Here is a 25,373-nt window from a genome sequence, read left to right as displayed (position 1 = left end):
AGTTGAAAATTTAACTGTTTTGTTGAAAGCTCATTTTTTGGACCTCTTTTGATAGAAGTTTAAGTTTTATGGTTAAAAGTGCAATTGGTTAGATTCATCTATTTCGGTTTTAAATTTAACTAGTTGGTTGAAAATGAAACTACTTTACTAATTCCTTAGAAACATCAAGATATTACCAAATCCCTGACAAAGGGCAGTACTTTGCCGCAAACGTGAAAAAAGTCGACAAATGTCGATGATAGGACTCAGTAATAATAAACTCCCATGAAAGGTGAATTGGAATTGAAAGTGTTCGATTGCAGATGGAAATATGCGGGTGGTGGAATGCGTGCGGAGGGTTTATTCTCTGGACACTGGACTTTTTTAAAGGTATATGTGACGGTGTACATACGAACGTACATACATTCGCTGGAGCTTAGCCATGAGTTATGGCGGCCGAAGGGTATAGGGACAGGCAGCACAGTTGGTAGTGGTTAATTATACTCTGGGATTAGCTTGGCCTCCACTGCCACAAACTCACCCCTATAATTTTCTCGGGAGTTCAAATTCGGGCGTATAAAGCGGGCGAATCTGCTCCGGGCTTCACGTGAGATACGCGTTCTGATTGCGCCCTAGTGCCGCTCGTGACAAACTAATGCTATGTAACACATTCGAATTCCCGGCGGGTTCTTCACCCGATGTCGTGTTCTGAAAGGTGATTGGAGAGCAATGCCGCGATCAACGACGAAGTAGTATTCAATCACTGCAACTCACCCCTTGAGGTGAGAATGAAAGACGTAATTTTACCCTCAATTGTTCAAATGATCATAGTTGCTACAGATTTGGAAATTTAAAAGTCACTCTCTTAAACTGAATTAGTGCAAATCCACTGGCTGGATTAATATTCAAAGTTATTGCTGGTAAATCTGTGATTTTCAAATTTTGTCTGGGTGAACTAGTAAATGACTCAACTAAAACTACTGCAATATACCAGTGACCACAAATAATCGTAGATACAATCAGTGATAGAGCGCTCCATGCGAACTTTATTGTGTGACTTTATTGTTTGTATTAAAAATATTTGGGGGAGGGGGGCAAACCCGAGCGATTCCCCGCAGCTTCTTTTACTCCTACATGCGGCACGGAGTCAATTCTCGAGAGTGATATATCCGGGGGCGTGATATCCAAGTGAGACTGTAATAAGTCTTATTAACATATAATATTATAATTTTTTTGGTCGAGAATTCATCTTGTGATAAAAATTTTATTATTTGGTTCAAAACAGGGGTGCGACTGAATCTCTTGTTCCATTTCGTTATTGATAGAAAAAACAATTTTCTATTAACCTTTGAAAGCTATCTCTAGGTTCAGTCGAAATGATATACATAATATCTGAAATTACATGAATGAAAAAAGTTGAAAATTCAACGGTTTTGTTGAAAAAATGTCTGTTCGGGTTGATAATTAACTTTTGTGTTGGCAATTCAACGGTTGTGTAACAAAAAATTATTCCATTTTTATTGAAAAATTTATGTTTTTTAGTTAAAAATTTATTGATTTACTAAAAAAAGTTTTATTTATTTATTAAAACTCTTATTTTTTCGGGTTAAATTTCAATCATTTTGGTAGAAACTTCATATTTTTTGGTTGAAAATTCAAGTTTTTTTGCAGAAAATTGATTTTTTACAAATTTTAATTACATTGTTTTGTTAGAAATTAACTTTATTGTCGTTTTTTGGCTTATAAATTCATTATTTTGGATGACATTTATTTCATTATTTACTGGAAAATCTTTTTTGGTTAACATTTCAACTCTTTTTTTGAAAAATCCTTTTTGTTTAAATTAACCTGTTTTGGTTGAGAACATATTTAGTTTGTTGAAAATGCATTTTTTTCGTTTGAATTCAATTGGTTTTGATTAAAAGTTAAAGTATGTTTACAGTGGACATCTAATTAATTTTTTAATGGAAGATTTATCTCTTTGGTTGAAAAATCAATAATAATTTTGTTAAGAATTCCTTTTCTTTGTTTGAAAATTAATCTTTATTGCTGAAAATTAAATTTGGTTATTTTTGGTTCACAATTTATCTTCTTGAATTAAGATCTCAAATCTTTATTTGAAAATTCGTCTTTTTACTGACAATTGAACTATTTTGTTTAAAATAAATTTTGTTTTATTCAACAAATTTTTAAACGAAAAATGTATCTTTTGTAATTGAAACTTCATATATTTTGTTAAAAATATGACTTTCTCGATATAAAATTAATTTAATTGTGTAAAAACTAATTTTTCTGCCTACAAAATCAAGTATTTGGTTAAAATTTAATTTCTAGTAATAATATTTTTTGCCTAGGATCTTTCAATTCACCTTTAAAATTCTATGAGTGTTGTCACCAAAAGTCTTGAAAATAAATTTAAAAACAAACCTGAAAGAAACATGTATAACGGTCAGAGAAAATGAACAATTGTATAGGGAAAAGTCAGGAAATTTCGAAATTGGTATTTTGTAGTAACCCTAATGAACCATTATAAATTTATTCTCCTTCAATGATATTTAATGTTGATTCAGTCATTATTCCAATAACCAACATACCACTTGAAAAACATAAAAAAATGATATCATCTGAATTAAAATCATTGCAAATTAAATCATTCCTTATGCATTTTGGTTCTTTCACGTACTACGCAAAGTTTTTTAGATAGATGTGGACCTACCTATTCACGTTTTTGTGTCCATTTTTATAATTTGCTCTTTTCTCAAATTTCTTCTTCATTCCATAAAATTTTTTGAACTTCCTCTCTTTTTGGACTGCCCTCCTATTTTTCCAAATATTTTTATTCGTATTTCTATCACTTCTTTTTACCTTGGTCTTATCCTTTTTTCTTCCCTCCTTTACTGTACAAAACTAACCTTTCTTGTCTAGTTCTTCTTATCTGAATTCCACCTGAACATTCCCATCTATGTAAATTTTTTGATATCCTACACTTATTACATTTCCTTCTCCCTCTATTTCCCAGTTATTTCATTAAAATTTCACGCACATTTACTTTTTTTTCTTCCTTACCTCTGGTTTTGCTTCGCATGTAACCATTTGTACTATCAAGGTTTCTTGAACCTTTATTCCTTACCTTATTACATTAGCGAGTATTTTGCAAGAATTTAAGGTTTGATGATGATGTATTAATGAAATAATTCTTAAGACTTTCCCTCATAAATAAAAAACAGGTTTTTAGTTGCAGAAAATAGTGAAACCTTCTCTAGTACCCATGATATATAGCTTCCATTCACCCGTTGTATAGGTTCAAATATCAATTATTCCATTTTCTTTTACGGTGAATTATAAATCATAAACTCATGTTAGAATCCGAGAATTTCCTGAAAGAAACAAAAATTTAATTTATTTTTCCCATATATGTGTATATTTGATCTAATTTTCTTTCTTCAAATTAAAAAATATAAAAAATTGTAATTTCTTATTCTGGTTTTCTAAGGAAACAAAATTATTATTTGAGTCTATCTAAGGCCTTTATTTTATATAATAATTCACTTTATGAATAACTTCCGCATGTTCCTCGAAAAACATGTTTCCTGATCAACATTTAGTTAACAATAAGTACCTCCTACTTCAAGATATAATGCTTGACTTTTTTCTCACAAAAAATTGAAGACTCAAGGGATTTCTGCCGCGATAAGGTCGTCGATGAAAATCAACCCAGAAATAATTTCCAGCACAATATAATATTAAAACTTGAGTTGAATTTTTGTTTTGCTCTCGTAGATCTCGTCCTTTGAAACACGTGAAATGAGGGTGAGTTGAGAAGCAGTTGCAGGCGAGATCAAACGCTTTCAACAACGCTATATTATTATGATAATTATCATCGATTCGCAAGAATGAAGCGATTAGAGTGCGTAGCAGAAGCCTTGATGAGTTCGAGAATCGCTAATTATACGTATTTCCTTTGTAAAATTTAACAGATCTTTCGATGGAAGAAACCCGTGCGTATCCGATAATCAAACGAACTTATATCGATGCTTATAAATCCAAGTTTACGATATTTGATAAACACCAATAAGCAATACAGTTTATTTTGCTAGAATAATAAATAAAATAACTCCTGCTGCAAACATTTATTTTCCATAGGTTGAAAGGATTTTCATTTTTATAATTTCATTTGAGAATGAAGATTTTACTGGTAATGAATATGGAATTTTAAAACTTTTTTATGAATTAAATTAATTGTCAACTATTTTATTTTTTATGTTTCGATGATTAATGCAGGGACCAGATTTGATCTATTCCTTTACTTAATCCTCTTTTTTCCTTAAATTTGAAAATACCTTAAAACACCCCAAATTTAGAACTTTGACCGAAATTTCTTCTTTTCATCCTTTTTTATAATGTTTCGATTTTTCGTTTAAGAATCATAAAGCAGGAATACAAAATATTAGAAAAATGACGATTTACCAGATATTTTTATTATGATACTACTTCAAATAGTATCAAGGTAGACAGAATAAAATGATCTAAAAATAGAAAAAATTAGGAGATTTTTCACGAAAATAGAAGAATAAATTCTTTTAAACAACATTAAAGTTTATTATATTAAATTTAGTTTTCAACGCGCTTCACGTTGAATTTTTGACCCAAAAAAATGAATTTTCAACCAAGACATTTTTCTACGCAAAAATACGAACTTTCAGTTAAAATGATGAATTTTTAACCAAAAAGTTCCAGCCAACAGATGAATTTTCTATAAAAAGATTGAATTTTCTATTCTAAAAGGGAAATTGCCAGCGTAAAAGTTGATTTAGAACTGAATAATTTCTAACAAAAAAGTTGATTTTTCAAGCAAAAAAAATGAATTCTCGACAAAATAGTTTCAAGAAAGGACAAAAATTAAGAAAAAACTAAATTTTCAACCAAATGGTTGAAATTTTAATTAAAATTTTATTCATTCATTTCACATTTATGTGGAAAAAATTGACGAGAATAAGAAATTGATACCTGTATACTAATAAAAATGTATTTTTTCATAGTCAAACACGAAAACTCTTTAATTCTTTTGTTTATCTCCTTTTTAATCTTTGCTCTTCTTAAATATTTTTCTGATGTATTTTTATTATTAAAAAGTGCTGAAGAAATGTAAACAGAAAAATGATTAGAAAACTTTCTAAATAGATGACGCTACTTTCTTTTAAACTTAAACCATTGAACTTCTGTGATGCCTATTTATGAATTTCGCATGATTTAAAAAATTTTGAACAATCTACGAACATTATTTTTGTATGAAATCGATAAGTATATTCAATGCTTATTTGAAATAATTTCAAACAAATGGAAAACAAACAAAAAAGTTCATTATCTTTTTTAGTATAGCATTTCAGTAAGAGTACTATATTTACTGACGAAGATTCATTACCATATCCGAAATAATTAATTTGCGACATCAACAAATTTATTCACAACCTCCCAGGTGCGAATTCAGGTCGGTACCCAGAGCAGGTCCGTTGACCCAAAGTCGGACCGACTTTGGCCCGCCGTAGATCAGCAGCCAAATTTGGGCCACCTTTTGTATTTATGAGATACTTTTGTCGGCCCAACCTAAACAGCTACTATTGAAAATCTTTCGTTAACGAGTAAATCCGACTACTGGCCCAACTCTGGGCCAAAGTCGGCTTGGAGATCGGCATGAAGGGATTGAGAAAGTTCTGAAGAAGTTAGGCCGACTATTGGTCCAACAATGGCCCAAACATGGACCAACCATCGGGGCAACTATGGGTTCAAAATTTTAGAAAGCATTTTAAATGATTTTAAAAAATCAAAAGAGCTTAAGGATTTTCATGTAATTTAAAAATATTTTTAAGTATTTAAACAGACTTTCAGGAATTTTAAGGGATTTAACAGGAGTTATTTGATTTTGAATATTTTTAAATTTACAAACGAATTTTAAAAGATTTCAAAATATTTAAAAGAGTTCAAGATGTTTTAAAAGAATTTAAGAGATTTGAAATAATTTTGAAGATTTTTTTTAGGAATTTCGGTAGAATTTAAATGACTTTTAAGATTTAAAAAAATTTTTTAAATATAAATAATGTTCTTGAATTCTTTAAAGTCTGTTAAATATCTTGAAATCTTCGAAAATTTGTAGAAATCCTTTGAATTCGAATGAATTTCTTTATATATATTAAAATAATATATATATTAAAAATCTGCAGTCTTATTACATATATTATTATCAGCGTAGCAATATTTTTTATAGAATGGTTCACAGAAATTTGCAGACGGCCATGCACAGTTGTCGGTTATATTTCAGATTTTTTTTGTAATACTCCCAGCTAGGTTAGCCGAGAAGCTTTAGGCGTTAGGAATTAGGAATGCGAAACTTATAGGATTGGAGCCCCAAGGCGAATAAAAATTTTCATAGAGTGCTATTATAAACAGTGTAGTGATTGTATTATATTTATTAAACTATCCATCGTATTATCTGCTATAAGATTCGTTCTATAAAATTTAGTGGATATTTTTTTCCGTGTAATTGCCATATTTGGCCCGATTTTGGTCATGGATATTGTACCAATAGTCGGCTAACATGGTCGGGCCAAAGTTATAATTTCGCTGTTGGGCCGCCTTCTAGTAGTCATGGTTGGGCCAACCATGGTAGCCAATAGTCGGCAAACAGAGTTGGGCCATAGTTATCATTTCGGTATGTTGGCCAATGCCTGGTTGGCAAAGTTAGCCCAACTCCGAGAAAGTTGACCCGACTATGGCCCAATGGAAAATTCGCACCTGGGCTAACAAAATTTTTCCATTTCATTATATTAGTTAAATGAACCATATTTATACAACACGATATTTTTTTATTTCTTATAAATATTTGACGTCTTTTTATTTTGAAATACATTTTTAAACAGTAGATAATTAAAAAAATTTCAATGTCAAAATTGGCATCTGTGCAACTGTTTTGCATATATCTCAATTTAAGGGTTTTGTTTCTTAAATTCCTGAAGTTTTATTTAAAAAATAATTTAAGTTTATAGTTATAAAAAAGCATATAAATTTTAGTTGTGTTTAGGAGTCACTCGGAAAAGATAGAATTTTTAGAAATATGGTATGCAGAAATTGTGCACTTTTCTATCATCAGAATTCAATTTAAATGGTATGATGATTAAGAATCTCATATCAATCATGTTAATCTTACAGAAAAGCAGAGTTAAAATATATTAGAAATTTAAGCTTTTATAATTTTTGTAAAATAATTATAGTTTTAAATATTATTTACTTAAAGAACTTATTTTAACTTTAAGTATACTAATGATAAATTATAATGATCGAGAATGAGGTATTCTGCCATGCCCAGCAGCAATATTAGAAACGATTATCTATTAATGGGTGGATGTGTCAAAATTGCATATTCTTTAAGAATATTTATTTGAATAATAAAGCCTTATTTAAAAACGAAAATGCTTCTTTATTTTCTAAAAAAGATGCAATTAAATTCTCTTAAATCCGTTCCTATATACTCTAGGGTGATTTCCCTTGCAGCTTTTCAGTATATAACTCCTAAGTTCAGTGCGATCCAACTCCATATTACAGTACGCGGTACGATATTTAATTAGAATTACTCCACATAAGGAGTTTGCAGAGTTCGAGTATTAATTAGAGTTGTGCGCTGGTAGCCCAGGCAAATAATATCTACTGCATTCAGTAGTATGAGTATGGTATGGTCAGGCATAGACTCATAGCATGTAGCATAACTCTATTTACGGAATGCATGTTTGGCATTGATTTATACTTATTAAAGGAACTACTTAATTGAAAATGTATATAATATTTAATTTTTTCGAATTGCAACTCTATTTTCGACACTCCTGTATATTTTTATGTATTGTAATATTTCGGAAAGCTGGAAGGGGTCCTATCACCGCTCAGTCTCAGCTTATTCAAAGGTCTAAGGGGCCGTTTGTCATCCCTTAAGTCAGTCTATGTTTGTCCGTCTCTTTACAGCATTTCAGTTAGTCTCAGAATAAAGCAAAGTGTAAAAACGGAGTTTATTTCTTTTTCTAAAGTAAACCTAATCTCTTTCTGCGCATATTTTTATCTCTGATTTATTTTTATCCAACATAATTGCATAAAACAAGATATAAAGCATTCCATTTTCCGCTATTGTAAATAAATCAGTTAGATAAAAATAAATTAAATAATTAATTAATTTTCGTGCTTTTCTAGAGTTCCAGTAACATATTTCAATTTATTTAAATTAATATTATTTATGCAATACAATTTCGAATAAGGCATTATGAAGTATTGCTTTTTGTACAGATATACATATTTACGGAGTATAATTGATTCAAAACTTGACAAAATTGCTGTTTGAAGTGGAAACAATTTTAACGAATATTTTCACGCTTGAAGCTATATATCTATGCTTTCAATTAGAGAGATGAAGAGTGACTGGAGTTGTTTACATTTCACTTGTGGAAGGGTTTGAGTGGGAGGCAGAAGGCAGAAACTCGTAACAATAATATGGAAATAACTATATTGACTTTCCGCCTCTCTGACCGGGTAACTTCGCCAAAATTGTAAGTTTGTTTGCTAGTTTGTTTTATGGAATTCATCATATTAACATCATTTCAGACAATTTTCGATTTCAATTGTAGGTTTATAATTGTTTTGCATTATTTAGGGTAACCCAAAAAATTAATTTTTTAAATTCGCTGTCTTTTTCCCTGACCACTTTTTCATTCGCCCTAACGATAAAATTCACAGAACAGCATTTTAAACTTTTAACCTTTTTAACGTAGAGACTTTTATACACTGAATAAAATAAATAAATTTCAGTTAAAAATTTTCCATAAAACAGGTGATTGATTTTTTAACCGAATTGTTAAATTTTCCACCTACAAAGATGAATTTTCAACGAAATGGTGGAATTTGCACAAGAAAACGAATAAACTTCAATGAAATAATTAAATTTTGTAGAAGACAGTTGAATTTAAAAAGGAAAAGATAAATTTCTAATCATAAGGGCGATTATTATGCCAAAATATACGAATGTTCAAAAAAACAGTTAAGTTTTCGAAGAAAAAATATGTTTAATTAAAAAAACAAAGAAATTTTTAATATCCAGAAATATTTCATTATACATAAAAATTTAGCAATTATAAATAAAATATTTAATACCAAACAGCTTGAAACTAAATTGTCAATCAATTTAAACATTAAACGTCACAATTTTAATTGTTACTTCAAACAATATTCAAATTTGTAAGTAAAAGTGGTGAAGATTGACAGGTAACTAACAGTGGAACAATTATTATTTGTTTAAAAGAACTTAAAACTAAAATAAGTAAACTTAAAGGGATATGTATAATACAATGTCTGAATGTCACAAATTTAATTTCAAGAGAAATGGAATAAATTTTATAATTTAATTTTTTCCTGAATTGGAAGAGAAACTTTTTGTTACATTTTTCTTTAGTTAAAGGCGGGAACATTGGGAATATATTTTACATTTTTAATGAGTTTAAAAAAAGAAAATTCTGGTTATAAATTTTTTGTGAACTGTTCAATTCATAAGAGTATAAATTGAAAATTTTGCAAAATATTGGCATTTAATTTTAGATTGTTTAGTTGTAAACTGTTAAAAGCTACCATTTTACATGTGCAACTTTGATTGCTTCAATTTTCACTTCAGTTTTGATTGCTCCAAATGAAAAAAAATGTGTCTACGAATTTTTGAGTTCTAATTTCTTTAAATTTTTTGCCAACTGGGAAGTGACCGGGAATATTTAATACTTGATTAAAAGTTTCACCCCGAATCTTCGTGTGTATTTCTTTTTTAATCATAAAAAAATAATTTAACTGATTTGCGTAAAGTATTCTTGTGTAGAATTTAATAGTGTCGAATTAATTTTAGATTAAACAGATTCTATTTTTACTTCGAGTAGAATTACACGAGTTGTAAAAATAGTATTTATGGCATTGTTTTGTGTAACGTTTACTTAAATGAAAAAAACTGAATTTAAAAACTGATGAATGCATTTTCTTTAATGAAAGTTTTGCGTGGTGTGAGTAGATTTAGGACTTGAGAAATATGATTAATGACCCTTGGTGTACAAAAAAATTGTGTTTTTTTTTAAATACAGTTTTTTTCTAATTATTGAGGAATTATCTCGAGTAGATTTATCACTTTTTGTTCGCCTACTTCTCATTTGTGAAGAAATACTATGTTACAACTCCATTCAATTTTGAGATAATCTCTATACCTATTTTTCTGTGATCTTATAACTTGAATGTAACAAAAGATAAAAAGTAACAAGTGACTGATATCATATGTTTTAGAGACATAATTTATGTGCATTACTCTCCTAATGGTCAAAGTTCCAGAGAAAGTTTCGAGACTTTGAGAAGTCAGAATGTAGTAACGTCTTTAGAAGAAGTCATAAAAAGCCGAGAACACTGAGAAAGTTTGAGCTTTCCTCAAAGTCTGAATGTTGTCAGTCGTATCAACAGGAAGTTTTGGCCATGACGATATCAGTAGAGCATCTGGGCTTAAAACTTTCCATTTTTTCGCGTGCCCTCGCAACTCTAAAATATTCACAATGACTCAATGAGGTTCTCTCACCCTTGCAAGTTTACATTTATAGTTTTTCCTATATCCCGCCGCGTTTTTCACTTTTGTAACCAATGCTTTTTTCCGGTAGAAGCTGCGATTGACGCGATCAAAGCGCCTCATAAAGATGGCAATTTTCATACTTTGACACTTTTGCACTCTTCGCTCAGCTTGTCGAGAGAAATATCCTTTAAGGGCGCCGTATGAAAAAGGCTAATGTTGGCATTTGTAATCTTTAAAAGATAAAAATATAGCTAAATTTATCAATATTGTTTTATTTGAGAATTTGAAAAAAATTTATTGGCATTCAGACAGGGACTGAAGTCCGCCTTATTTTTACCTAATCTCCCTTTTCCCAGCAAAATTCGAAAAATCCCGCGTGAAAAAAGTTTGCATGGCTCAAGCATGGCAAGACACTTGGAAATATATGGCAGAAGCATGGATCACGGCTGAATGGCAACATGGCGCAAGCCTTGCTCCTGTCCGTTTCCCATGCTTAGGACACGCTAAACACATGAATATTCTTAAGAACATGTAAGTGTAAGGAAAAATTAGCCTGCGTTAACAATAAAAATCTCAGGTTTGCCAATAGCCGACACGCTTCTAAATTGTAGGTTCGCTACCGGGATGCACCGCACCGGTTCGCGCACCAGATAGTGTAGCGCATTTTCTTTATAGAACTTTTTAAGAATTTAAATTGTGCCAATTGCCAAAATAACTACCATTAGTGAGTCGACAATCCGTGTGAATCTAGTCACGCACTAGGTAGCTTAACACGTATTCTACGAGAATTTTTTCAAAATTTAGATTGTTTGAACAGCCACAATTACTCAAAATTGTGAGCCGACGATCCGGGTGCACCAGATTGAGCACCAGGTACGTATTCTACGAGAACTTTTTAAAAATTAAAATTTTGTGAATAATGAAAACAATTCCAAATGGTCAGTCGACGACTCGGCTGCACCAGGTCGCGCCCCAGGTAGCTTAGCACGTATTCTACGAGAACTTTTTCAAAATTTATATTTTTTCAACAGCTAAAATTACTAAAAATTGTGGGTCGACGATCTGGATGCTGCAGGTCGAACACAAGGTAGTTTAAAACGTTTTCTGCGAGGACTTTAAAAAAATTTTAATATCGTAAATAATAAAAACAATTCCAAATGGTGATTCGACGATCCGGGTGCACCAGCTCGCTCTCCAGGTAGCTTAGAACGTATTCTGCGAGAACTTTTTTCAAAATTTGGATTGTCTGAACAGCCAAAATTACTAAAAATTGTGTGTCGACGATCCGGGTACTCCAGGCCGAACACAAGCTAGTTTAAAACGTTTTCTGCGAGGACTTTAAAAAAATTTTAATATCGTAAATAATAAAAACAGTTCCAAATGGTGATTCGACGACCCGGGTGCACCAGCTCGCTCCCCAGGTAGCTTAGAACGTATTCTGTGAGAACTTTTTCAAAATTTGGATTGTTTCAACAGCAAAAAATACTAAAAATTGTATGTTGACGATCCGGGTGCTCCACGTCGAACACAAGGTAGTTTAAAACGTTTTATACGAAAACTTTTTAAAAATTTAAATTTTGTCAATGATGAACACAATTCCGAATGGTGATTTAACGACCCGGGTGCACCAAGTCGCGCCTTAGGTATCTTAGTACGTATTCCACGAGAACTTTTTCAAAATTTACATTGTTTCAACAGCTAAAATTACTGAAAATCGTGATTCGACGATCCGGGTGCATCAGATAGAGCACCAGGCAGTATAATACGCATTTTACGAGAACTGTTTTAAAATTTAAATTTTGTGAATAATGAAACAATTCCAAATGTTGAGTCGGTGACACGGGTGAACCAGGTCGCACCTCAGGTAGTTTAGCACGCATTCTGCGAGAACTTTTAAAAAATTTAAATTATTTCAAAAGCCAAAAGTAATAAAAATTAGAGTCGACCTGGGGCGCGACCTGGTTCATCCGGGTCATCGACTAACCATTTGAATTTGTTTTTATTATTCACAAACTTAAAATTTTTTAAGTTCTCCTAGAATACGTACTATACTACATGGTGCTCGATCTAATGTACCCGGATCGTCGACTCACAATTTTGAGTAATTTTGGCTGTTGGAACAATCTGAATTTTGAAAGAGTTCTCGTTAAATACGTGCTAAAAACCTGTGAGGCGACCTGTTTCACCCAGGTCGTCGAATGACCATTTGGAACTGTTTTCATTATTCAAGAAATATAAATTTTGAAAAAGTTCTCGTTGAATACGTATTAAACAACGTAGTGCTCGACCTAGTGCACCCAGATCGTCGACTAACAATTTTTAGTTATTTTAGCTATTTGAAATTGTTTTAATTATTCAAAAAATATAAATTTTAAAAAAGTTCTCGTGGAATACGTCATTAACTACCTGTTGCTTGACCTGGTGCACCTGGATGGTCGACTCACCATTTCTAGTAATGTTGGCTGTTAAAACAATCTTAATTTTGAACAATTTCTCGTAGAATACGTGCTAAGCTACCTGAGGCGCGAACTGGTTCACCTGGGTGGTCGCCTCACCATTTCGAATTGTTTCCATTATTCACAAAATTAAAATTTGTTTAAAGTTCTCGTAGAATACGTGCTAAACTACATGGTGTGCGACACAGTGTATCCAGGCAGTGAACTTACCTAGAGACGTGTCGGCTATTGGCAAACCTAAGATTTTCATTTTTAATGCAAGCTCATTTTATCTGACACTTTTATGTTCTTAAGATATTTCCAAGTGTCTTGCCATGCTTGAGCCATGCCAATGATGTCAATGATTCAGTCGAGGAACTGAATCTGAAAGATAAATCAATTCTGTATGTAGTTTCAATTCAAAAACATATTCATGGAGGCAACAGAGTTTTCAGGTCAGAATACGCTAAATACAGAGGGGAAATAAGTTGATTTTTCACAAAAACGGGAGAATTATTTTTTTTTAATAAAATTAATTATGGATACTATATTAAATTCAGTTTTAATTGTTTTAAGTCCCTAAAATTTCAATAAAAAATATTACATTTTCAACAAAATAGATGAATTTTTAACGAAATAGTTAAGTTTTTAATAAAAAATATGAATTTCAATCAATGAGATGAATTTTGAATTTCAATAATTAATCCTGGATAAAAAAAACTGTACTTTATTAAAAGTACAGTTTTTTTATCGAGGAAAAATAAAACACATTAAATTCCTCAAATTTAAAGTGAATATTTTTAACAAAATAGATGCATTTTGAACCAAATAGTCGAATTTTCAACCAGTGCTATGCATTTTTTTTACAAAAATACGCATTTCCAATCCAGGAGACAAATTTAGAGTTAAAATGTTGAATCCTTAACCAAAAAAAAAATTCCTCAACGAAAAATATAATACTTGATATTTTAACCAATAATTATTTAAGTTTTAAACCAGAAACTGTTGAATTCATCTTAAAAGGCCGAATTTTTTAAAATAGTTGATTTTTTATCCGAAAAATATTTGACAGTTAAAAAGCATTAAAAATTCCACCAAAATTTTTAATTTTTTAGCGAAAAAGACGTCTTTTCTAGAAAAAGGTTGAATTATCAATAAAAAATATGAATCTTTAACCAAAAAGTTAATTTTAAACAAAAGAAGCCGACTTTTCTACCAGATCAATAAATTTTTAAACCAAATTCATTGCATAATTTTCAACAAAATAGTTAAATAGGTTGTCCCATAATTTTTTTCGTACGGTACTACTAAAAATGGAAGGCCTACTACACCAGTGAATAGGGCGTGTAAAGTCAGGTGTACACCCGAACTTCTGTTGCAAATCTGTAAGTCTAATGTGAGATATCACCGTTGAAACAATACAATGATGCGACTTTCACAAGACATGACTTTCGTGTGAAAATTTATTACAACTTTGCACGTGGTTGAAGTAAAGAAGATTCTTTGACAGAAATGTCGGAAGTGTTTGGTGAAGATTTTCCTTTCGTCAAAACTGTAAAACTCGAACATTTACAATTCCAGCGAAGAAGTTTCGTTCTCGAAGGTCAATCACATGCAGGACTCCCATAGAACGTTGCTACTATAAAACAAGTTGATGCTGTTCGGAAGGCAATATAACATTGAATAGAAGAATCACGTATGGACAATTTGAGGAACTTATGCACATACCGAATTCTACTTTAAAACGGATTGTTTCGGAGCAGTTATCTGTGAAACATCTGTGCAGATTGTGGGTACCCTTTGCTCATTCTGGCCAGCAACGAGAGAATCGCGTCAAGTAGAGCAAAAAACTGCTGTAAAAGTTTAAATATGTATCAGTTGCGGAGCTGAATTCCGTTATGGCAAGGGGTGAAACGTTGTTGTACTTGTAATAAATTATCGCCCGGAGGTCACGTGTTGTGAGAGGCGCATCATCGTAACAGTTTAAATTTTAATCTTGTATTCTAATTTTAAACAAAAAGATAAATTATCGACAAAATAGTTCATTTTTGAACCAAAGAAATTTTTTCAATGAAGAAAAAGAAAAAATGACGACCCAGATAGTTCGCCGAAACGTAGTTAACTGTAGGCAGCTTAAGGGACTTAAACGAAATTCAGTTAAAGGTGTTCTTCCAAATCACGACAGTCGATGCATTTCGTTCTTTTCAACGTTTTGGAAATATTCCACTCTGGTTAGGGTTGACGAAACAGTTTCTTTGAGGTCATCAGTTAGAGCGCATCTCTTGATGTGTTATGTATGTGTTTCTGTTCATTACTAGAAATCGACCAGTGACCTCGTTATGTAGCCTCTTCATTGGCAGGTAACTATCCTTTTTCCAGGGAACCTACAGTTGAAGGTGAGTTCCGAAACACCAAAGTCCCGGTAGAAGCACAAAAAAAATTCCCTTGGTATTGGTACACGGATCGAACCCCAGATCTCCTTCTTGAAAGTCAGACCTTCTATCGCCTAGGCAACCGAGTCTCTCTTTTTTATTAAATGTTAAGATTAATAATAATAGTAATAATAATAAATAAACTCAACTGTAATATTTAACATATCTCTTATATGAATTATTTTGGTCTCTATCTTATATGAATCATAACATATACTGAAATGAACGACAACATTATAATTTGTTATCAAACGCGAGCCTAAATAAAAAATTAACGCTTTAGGAAACAACTGTTTATTTAGAAACTTTTTATTAAATTTGCAAACTAACATTAAAATCGAGTTTGGAAATGTCATAAGTAAAATCTCCGGATTTAGCTTAGCAGGTGGTAAATTTTGCCCGATATTTCTCGTTCAGTTCGGAAGTTCACACATATACACATAGAGAATTGAGAATCGCTCGGGAAGAGGAACTAGAAAAGCTGCTTGGTCGGTAAAGCTCGGCAGTCGGCGTACGAGTCACCGATTAGAGGGTTGATTTAGGACGGTTAGTTACGAGAATGGTGGCAACACTGCAGTTCCAGGATGGTGTAATATTCCGCGGAATATGGAGGCGCCAGATAAATTCTAGCAGCAATTAGCGGGACCACGATAAAACCCATAATGTCGCCTCGACCTGGCAGTTCCGCGCGGGAAATGGAGGGCGGCTTGATTCAAAGAGTAGGAGGCGTGAGGTAGGCATAAACCTTTCGCACTTTTACATAAAACGCTCGAATCGGAACAAATTTTTCAACTCGTTTTCTTTAATCTGGAACGTTCGGCCAACATCGACAGATATCTGCTTTTCAAAAAGTGATGCGAGTAGACTTTCCATGGCAAAATTAAATTGCACCTGACTCCAATTATCAGGGATCACAGCCGTTCAGTAGCTCAATTTTAGTTTAAAAAGGGGGATTTTTTAATGATATGGCATTTAATTTAGTTAGGTCAGAATTTTTCAATAGTATTGTGTAACACCTATTGATAAGTTTTATTTGATAAACATATTGAAATTATATACCTCTTTATTTATACAATTCATCAAAAATTTGAATTTTGACGTTCCAGCTTTCAAACTTTCTAATCCATTTTGAAGTGAAACTTATTTTGGGACGATTCTGTTCTATTCGAGTCCAGTCTTCCTTTTGTGCGGCGCTTCGCAATCGCTCTTAGGGCTTCTCTTCGATATCCCCTCTACTTCCACCCTAATCACACATATGCTCTCCCCGTTCTCTCTCTCGCTCTCTCTCTCTCTCTCTTCCTCTCTGTATCTCTCTCTCTCTCTCTGTACTCTCTTACTTTGCAATCTCCTTAGAACTCATGCTGATTCTTCACGAAAAATTTCCAAAGTTGATCCATCAAAGTTTCACTTCTGCCGCTTGGCCCCACTGAAACACACTGGCTTTTTAATTTTTTTTTCTCAATAAAGAAGGTTTGTACCTTTTTTCTATTCATCATATTCGTAAATTAAAAGAGCTATCATGAAATGTAGACGTTGCAGGTCTAAATTATTTCAGGTCTGATAGGATTTTGAGCTTGATCGGTCATTTAGAAGTACTGTTTTTGGGTTTCGTGATAAAAAAATTACCTTGTTTATATCAGAAAAACTTTTTTGATAATTAGAGTACAACAATACGACATATAATGTTTTTTTTTCATGTTTTTGAGACCTATCGATCGACCTATTCTTGAAATTTTTCTGATCTACGAGTACCGCATTGTGAAGTTTTGAAAAAAAGGTTTATTCTGTTTATATGAGAAATTTTTTTTTTTATTTTCAGAGTACGACAATACTATATGTAGTATATTTGTTCGTGTCAGTACGACGCATCGATTGAGCTATTGCTGGACATTTTATGACCCACCAGTTCCAATTTATAAAGTTTTAAACAAATTTGTATATTCTGTTTACAGTACTGCATCTTAAATATTTGTTCTCGTCTTCGAGGAATGAAAATGACCTATTGAGAAACATTCTATGACCTCTCATGATCCAGCGATTGTTTAATTGAAGAAGATTTCATGACCTACCATAAACTACCAATATCGTTTTTAAATTTTTTGTCTAAGTTATTTTTCTGGTTTATAACAGATTTTTTTACATTGGGAATATAAGAGTGCTCAATTTAATGTAATTGCTCACGTCGTAGAAACGCGTGGATCGATGTATTGAAAACGTTTGATGACGATTTTTAATTAATCGGTAGCTACTTAGAAAGTTTAAAAAAAATTTACATTGCTTCTGTGGAAAAAACTTTGGTTTAAATTTGGAATAAAACACTACCTTAAGTTAAAAAGTTGTTCATTTTCACAGAATACGTCAATTGAGATTTTTAGGGGGCTCTTTGATTGTCTGAAAATAATATTTTCGTTACGATAGAAACATAAGCTTGAAAAATATTGAAATTTTCCATTTTTGATCTTTTTCTAGAAAAAAACCTTCCTCTATCAGGAAGAAAAAATTATGATTGGGGAGTTTAGACGGCGAATCCCAAATTGGAGATAGCATGAAAGTACCTATACATCAAAAGCAACTATCTGAAGAAAACACTTAAATAGTGTAATATTTGTTAGTCGACAAGAACAAAAATATTGAGAATATCATCGCAAAGTTGATACAAATACCAATGGATTGATCGTTCAAAAGTTGTTTAGAAATTTCATGCAAGTCTAAAAATGTCGTGGCTTACATCAGTCTTCCGCCTATTTCCAGGCTGAAATCTCAACCCAGCTTTTCAGCATTTTTTTATTTCTTTTTGTTCCACTCGTGAGAAAAGAGGAGGGAAAGTCTTTAAGCTCGAGCGCTTTTTTAACTTTAAATCTCTCAGATCACTCGCCATGGATCTGGCGATTCGGAGGTGGACGTGGGTGGTTGGAAAATAGGCTTGGGAGTGGTACTACGAAGAGTGAGGTAGAGTACCTGCCGGAGCACAGATTAAGCATCTTAATCACCGCTGAGCAAAACTGCAGATTGCTCGACCCAGCAAAATGAAAATGGGAAGTTCTCGTTGGAACGAGCATCGAAGGAGAGAAGCGCTTTCAAGAAATTAAGTAGAAAGCACTAGCTGTGGAAAAAACATTACTTTAGCCTTCCTGCTCGCAATGGGTAGGATTAAAAAAGCATCTCACGTGCATACAACCCCCTACTTAAGGGAAGTCGCGAATTCGCGTTTAATTATGTGGTTAATAACAACGCAAGTATAGCTGCGCACTATCGTTTTAGAACAACCACAAAACGCCAAGTGTATGTTGGCACCATGCCTCCCTACGAGCGTGCTTATTTATTTATATGGCAGACGCAAAGACAATACATACGTATTTTACGTTGCTCTTGTTTCTCTGCTTCGCCGAGGATATGAACCAAAAGCTTAATGCACGCCCTACAAAGATAATTTAATTTGTGAACACTCGTGTTTTTCTACCACCAAGTTTTTTTTCTAATTTTGATCTATATTTTAGCGGATAAATTAAAGAAGAATCTTTATTATGCGAAACGTGTGAAATCAAGTTTTAAACTATGATTGTTTATTTAATGTAAATTTCTAGTTTATTTTTAATTAAAACACGTTTCGATATTAAAAAGATTACTTTGGACAGACACTTTTTGAAGAGCAAGAAAAAAATTTGGCTCAGCCTAGATTTTGAAAAGAGTTATGATGATTTGAAGGGATTTCAAAGGATTTAAAGGATTTCGGGGTATTTTGAAAAGTCCGAAAGAATTTTCAAGAGCTTCGAAAAGTATAAAGAGATTTTAATTTATTTCAAAGGATCTGAAATATTTCGGGGTATTTTTAATAATTCCAACAAATTTTCATAAGCTTTGAAAATTTTCACAGGATTTCAAAAGATCTTGAAGGATTGGAAATATTTGGGAAAATTTTACGGGATTCTAAGGAATTTGTAAAAGGTTTCAATCATTTAAAACTGTTCCAAAAATGTACAAGTTTTCAGGTCACGATTTTGTAGGGCGTGTGAGGTTTAAGGACATTTTAAAAGATTCCAAAGGATTTTATAATATTTCCAAAGTTGACCATGATTTGAAGGGATTTTGAAAGTGCTCAAAGTACATTGAAACCCTTCAATAGCCCATCCTTCTACAGCCCTTCCGAGAGTTGACGCCGCGCCGCAGGTAGGTGTATCAGTCTTTGTCACTCAAGCGAGCACTCAAGCGCGAACAAATAAAAGCGGAGCGGGCTCTAATGAGTTAGTTCCCACCCAACGTGAGCCCCAAAATCGGCGCTATGGAAAAGTTTCACTGTATTTAAATAAATTTTTTAGGATTTCAGGAAATATCAGATTTGATGTGATTGCATGGAATTTTATAATATTTTAATGGATGTCAAATAATTAATTCTGAAGAATTAAGGGATTTCATACGATTTCAAGTACATTAAAATATTGTGTTGTATTGTAAAGATTGTAAAGATTTTTAAATATTTTACGGTGTTTTAAAATATTCTAAGGCATTTTCAAGATATTTAAAAAACTTGTCCGCAGTTTCAAAAAATTTCCTAAAATTTCCCGAAGATATGGAAAGATTTTATAAGACCTTAAGATTTTCAGATATTAAAAAAAAAATCCAAGGGATTTTATCAAATTTCCGAAGATATTAATAATTATAAAGGCTCTTAAGATATTTTAAAAAATTTTCGTGAAATTCAAGAAATATATTTCGTAAAATTGAATTTTTAAATACTTTTGCAATTAATTAAAGTTCATTTGGTATTCGTCCTAAATTGTCATTCATTTTTCCTAAATTATTTTGAATTCTCTTGATTTTTTTAATTTGCCTAAATTCTTCTGAATTTACCCGATTCAATAGATTTTTTTGTATTCTGTTTAATTAATCGTGAAGTATTTTGAACCCATCTTGAATTCTCAGACATTTTATTAGATGGTTTTCAATTCCCTTGAATTTTTCTAAACCTATTAAAATTTTTTTGAATTTCTTGCAATGTAATTGAATTTAAGTTGGATTTTTTTCAAGTCTTATGTGTCAAATTCCTTTCATTTTTGTTTCAATTCAAAAGAACATTATTTATATTCTTAATGCACATTACTCACTTTTAGTATCATATAGGTTAGAAATGAATTACTTTTAGTGATTATTTCGGTTTAAATAGGTAACTTTTTTACTTTTTCTAAGTAAATTAGACGGTGGCAGTTATAAGAATAAATAATTAAAAATAGTATGCTAAAAATTTTACAAGATTATTATTTCGTTATTTAAATATAATGGTCCGGAAAAATCAAAAACCAGACCGGAAATAACAGGCAGAAGTCAGTGAATTTTAAAAACGAAAATTTTCTGCTACTCCAAAAACATTAGAAAAATATATTTGTAATTATTGAGAGTGTATTTTCAAATGTGATAAAGAAAGTAATAAGCCAAGTTCAAGGATAAAACATTATCCTACTAGGAATCCGCAGTTGGCAAAAGGTCAAGAAAGCAGCTTGCTGCTTACGTTTTAAATTTAAATTTTGCATCCTGAAGTCGCTTCATAATTAAAATGATAATTAACGAATAATAATGAAACTTATTATACTTTTTTAACGTCACTTCCGTTCTTTTTTTCAATATCGTATTATTTTACGACAAATAGTCTCAAAGTCACTAATTTAAAATTAGACGAAGCAGCCGCCTCATGTCTAAAAAAGAGTAGTTCAAACCTCCCCCCTCGATACTCTCTCCCCTACACCCACTATGTTTCCCCACTCTCCATCCCCACGCTACAAAACCTTCGCTTCTCATCCCTTCCCCAACTTCTTTCTCATTTACTTGAACCTCTCCACCCTTTACTCAATATTTCCCCTTACTGCCTACCACGTCTACTAGTACCCTACCTTCATTTCCCTCCTCTTCCCTTATTTTCATTCCCTCATGTCCACTGCTTCCCCCTCCCTTGCGAACTGTAAGCTGATTATTATGAGATGAAAGTTATGAACTGTGAGTTGTACGTTCCACTCCCTTCCACTTCTTGGAAAAAATTCTAAGGACAGACTCAACACAAATTTGAATTATAAAGTGGTTTATTTCAGTAACAGAATTTTCGTAATAACTCGATAAAAGCTTTTTAAATAGTTCGCAACTATTAATGAGTTTTATGTTTGTATGCGATCACACAGAATCTAGTTTGAAAAGTGCGCTCGTAAATAGTCAATTTCCTATTTGCGATTCCTGTTTCGAGAATTAGGTAGTTAATGAGTTTGCACGACAACTTGAATATATGTATAACTTTCTGAGTTGCTTCAGCCTACAACCTAGAGATCTCACGTCTCGAAAGAACGAGTGGGGTTTCCCGGATTATTCATCAGGAATTAATAAAATTACTTTTCTATCAGAAGCTTATTAGGAAATTTATTTTTCTCTTAGAATCGTTGTTTTCCGAACGAGATACTAAGTCTTGATTTTATTTATGTTTCAGACTGGATGCTGAAAAATTCGAGCTCATCAATGTAAGTAATTTTTACGATATTTCTTAGTTACAATACGCATTTCGGTATATAAACTAAAGTTCAATGTTCATTGATGCATCAATGTTTGCTATATAGAGATCGTATATAGAGCTGATTGTGATACACCGGCTACTGAAAATCCATGTTTGTACCGGATAACCGGAAACCAATGGTCGTGTTTCAATCAATAGCTAGTTTGAACAGAGCAGCATTATTAAATCACGTGTACTAGCAAATTCAAATTATATGCGATAATTGTTGTATTTAATGTAATATGGGAACAATATTTTCCATGAAAAATACATATTTGAATTCGTATATTGAGGCATAAAATATATTATTGATTAAAGTCTCTACAGACTCCCCACTCTCATCTCTATTCTCATATTTCTCCCCCTTTTAAAAAGAATTGCTCTTTTTCCCCTGTTTTTAAGAAACTTACCCTTTTTATGTTTCTCTTATTTGTTTGCTTAAATGCAAACTTAGGTAATAGAATCCAATAAGAAAATCCAACTAATTTCTGTTAAAAGTGCAATGTTTTTGGTTAAAAATCTGCTCTTATATTTTTGTTTTAGGATTCATCTAGGTTGGTTAAATTTTCTACTAATTGGTTCAGAATTGAACAATTTTGCAAAATTATTTTTAGACTGAAAATTCATATTTTTTAGTACAAAACTCATCTTCCTTGGTTGGCAATTAAAACTTTTTGTTGAAAATAAAATATTTGTGATTAAAAGTTCAACTGTCTTATAGTTAACTGTCTTATTCAATTTTTTTCTACAAAATTTGTCTTTTGGACTTCAAAATTTGACCATGTAGTTTTTGGTTAAAGTTTCATCTATTTAGTTAAAAATTCTTCTTATTTTAGAATTAAAAATTGAAATCTTTTTTGGCTAAAATAAGATTTATTGTAATTTTTGTTGAGAAATAATCTTTTTTTGTTGAAAATTCAACTACTTGGTTGAAAGTGAAACTGCTTCATTAAAAATTAATTTTTTTTCTTCATTTTTTTCATTTAGCTAATTCCTTGAATAATTTTTTTTTTGTTTTAAAATTAGTTTTTTAACTGAGAATTCTTATCAATACAGTTGAACATTCGCAATGTTGTTAAAGTTAACTGATTTTTATAAAAAAGTAAAATATTTTTGATTTAAATATCAACTATCGTATTTTTTTGTGAAGAATTTATCTCTTTCGTTGAAATATCAATATTTATGTGTTTTGTGAAGAATTAATCTTTTTGGTTGAGAATTCATTCCTTCGGTAGCGATTTTGAACTACTTTGTTCAAAATTCATTTTTTAGTTAAAGATTCATCTCTTCGGTTAGAAATTGTACTATTTTGATGAAAATTCATGTTCTTTTTGCAACTAACTCATTATAGCCTGCGTCGCTTTTGTTTGTTCACGCCTGACTGCTCGTCTGAGTGACAGCCGCAGATCTCGCGCATCCCGCGCAGCACCTGTTACACATGCATGCGGTGCGGCCTCAATTCCCGGGAGGGCTATAGAAGGAAGGGCTACTGAAGAGTTCCACTGTATTATATTTTTCGTAGAGAATTCATCTTTTTTTGATGAAACATGATTTTTTTTTTGTTTTTATAAAACTCATATTTCTATGTTGAAAATGAACTTTTTTGGTTGAAAATTCAACTATTTATTAAACATTCGTCTTTTTGGTTTGAAAATTCAACTATTTTGTTTCAGTTGAGGTTTAATCTATTTAGTTTTCATAAATTCATAGCGTTTATTAAAAATGCAACTATTTTATTGAAAATTCATCAAAACTTCCCTTGAAAGTTCAACTATTTGCTTGAAAATTAATTTTGGTCTTGTTCAAAATTAAACTATGAGGTTGAAAATTAATTTTTTCGTTAAAAATTTATCTTTTGGGTTTCAAAGTCTTCTAAAATATTCGTCTTTGTTGCTTGAAAACTTGAATCATTGAAAAAAATCATTTCTAGTGATAAGAAATCTTTTTTGGTTAAAAAATTCGTATATGGTACCTGCAGTATGGGGTAACACCATTCTTGCGGCAGAAAAAAGCCTAACTTTCACGATTTATCTTGGGAGCTTGAAAAAAGTACATAATAGGATTTCTTCTCAGAGGGTTTCTTTAAAAAATATTGAAGCAAGGAAGAAATTATTTTAATTTTGATACAATGTAGCGGTGACGGTTTTCTCGTAAAGTATAAGACCTAGAGGAACGAAAAACCAAAAAATGTTATAATCTGTATACTATTGGCTACAGAACTACGTTGGGTTTTTTTAAATCAAATTTTTTAGAAATAGTACACTTTTGAAGAAATGAATCGATTTTTTGCAAAAAAAATAACCGGTTAATTGTTTATAAAAAAATGTTTGCATTAAATCAAAAAGCGGCTACGTAGTTCGGTATAGAATCTAATTGTGAAGACACTGTTAAAATTTAACAATCGATCCATACAACGGAATTCAAGTAAGACGTCCTGCCAATTTGAAATTATTTGTTTGGAGAAAAAAGCGTTTAAAGTTTTACGCACACATAAATCCTTAATTTTTTTAAAACTTTAATCTGCGATGCGTGTAACATATATACTATATAGGACCGACTGCAAATTGTTTTTATGATCCTAAAGTATGTTTTAAGCCAAAAAATCGAGTTTTCCAAAATTGTAGGTTGGTGTCACGCTTTAATTTTATATCAAACAATTAATTCTTGACGCTATAGTATGCATTATAAAAACAGATTACCCTAAAAACTCCTTATTCTATTTCAGTTTAGAGTTTTAACTATTTTTTTCCCTCTATAATGAAACCGATATCATGCTAAAACCTTCCCGAGTTTGAGATTTGATATTTTCTGTGAATAATATTTTTCATTTTAAATATAAAATATGCGTGAAGATTATTGAGGCACGAAACATGTGAAAGCGAAAAGAAATAAGGGAAACAAAGGGAAGAAGATTGTCAAAGTCAAAGGGAGTGTCGTTTTTTTGTTTGAAGAAATCCTCACATTAAGAGACCCTTTTTAAAAGTCCCTCCCCTTGGGCTATTTTTTGTTCATAGCTTATAGCACCTTTTCTCTAGAGAAACTCCTTGAAAGCTGCCTAAAGTATACAGCCGCGAGGTTTTTCTTAATTGACTACACAAAATAATCCGAATTAGAAAGCGTCAAAGCAGAAGTATTTTAAATTGAAACGTTCAAAATTTAACCAATTTTTATAGTTAGGGCATATAGCAGTTATCGGATAGCTACCTTATAATTTTGCAAAGTTTAGCACAAAAGTGATTAATGTGTGTCATATCTAACCGGCTGAGGGACAGCAACGCCTACGACCAGATGACTACTGGTACGAAGTAAACAGGAATCTTATTACATAAAACAGTGATGGAATTTCACTGAGTGAACCATTGAAATCTCACTGATTGTCAGTG

At 31.8% G+C, this 25,373-nt stretch overlaps 1 protein-coding gene across 2 annotated transcripts in view; it reads left to right on the top strand.

Moving 5' to 3' along the window:
• The window catches only part of LOC117174149 (leishmanolysin-like peptidase), a 680,179-nt gene that overhangs the window by 498,033 nt on the left and 156,773 nt on the right, over window positions 1–25,373 (top strand). For both annotated transcript variants that reach the window (XM_033362964.1, XM_033362962.1), the window contains exon 3: window positions 21,928–21,958. In XM_033362964.1, the coding sequence (XP_033218855.1) occupies window positions 21,928–21,958 (31 nt within the window). The remainder of the gene's footprint in view (window positions 1–21,927; window positions 21,959–25,373) is intronic.

Source organism: Belonocnema kinseyi, chromosome 6 (assembly GCF_010883055.1).
Source record: "Belonocnema kinseyi isolate 2016_QV_RU_SX_M_011 chromosome 6, B_treatae_v1, whole genome shotgun sequence".
Lineage (NCBI taxonomy): Eukaryota > Metazoa > Arthropoda > Insecta > Hymenoptera > Cynipidae > Belonocnema > Belonocnema kinseyi.
The sequence above is the reverse complement of the archived record's forward strand: the minus strand, read 5'-3'. Positions and strand labels throughout refer to the sequence as shown.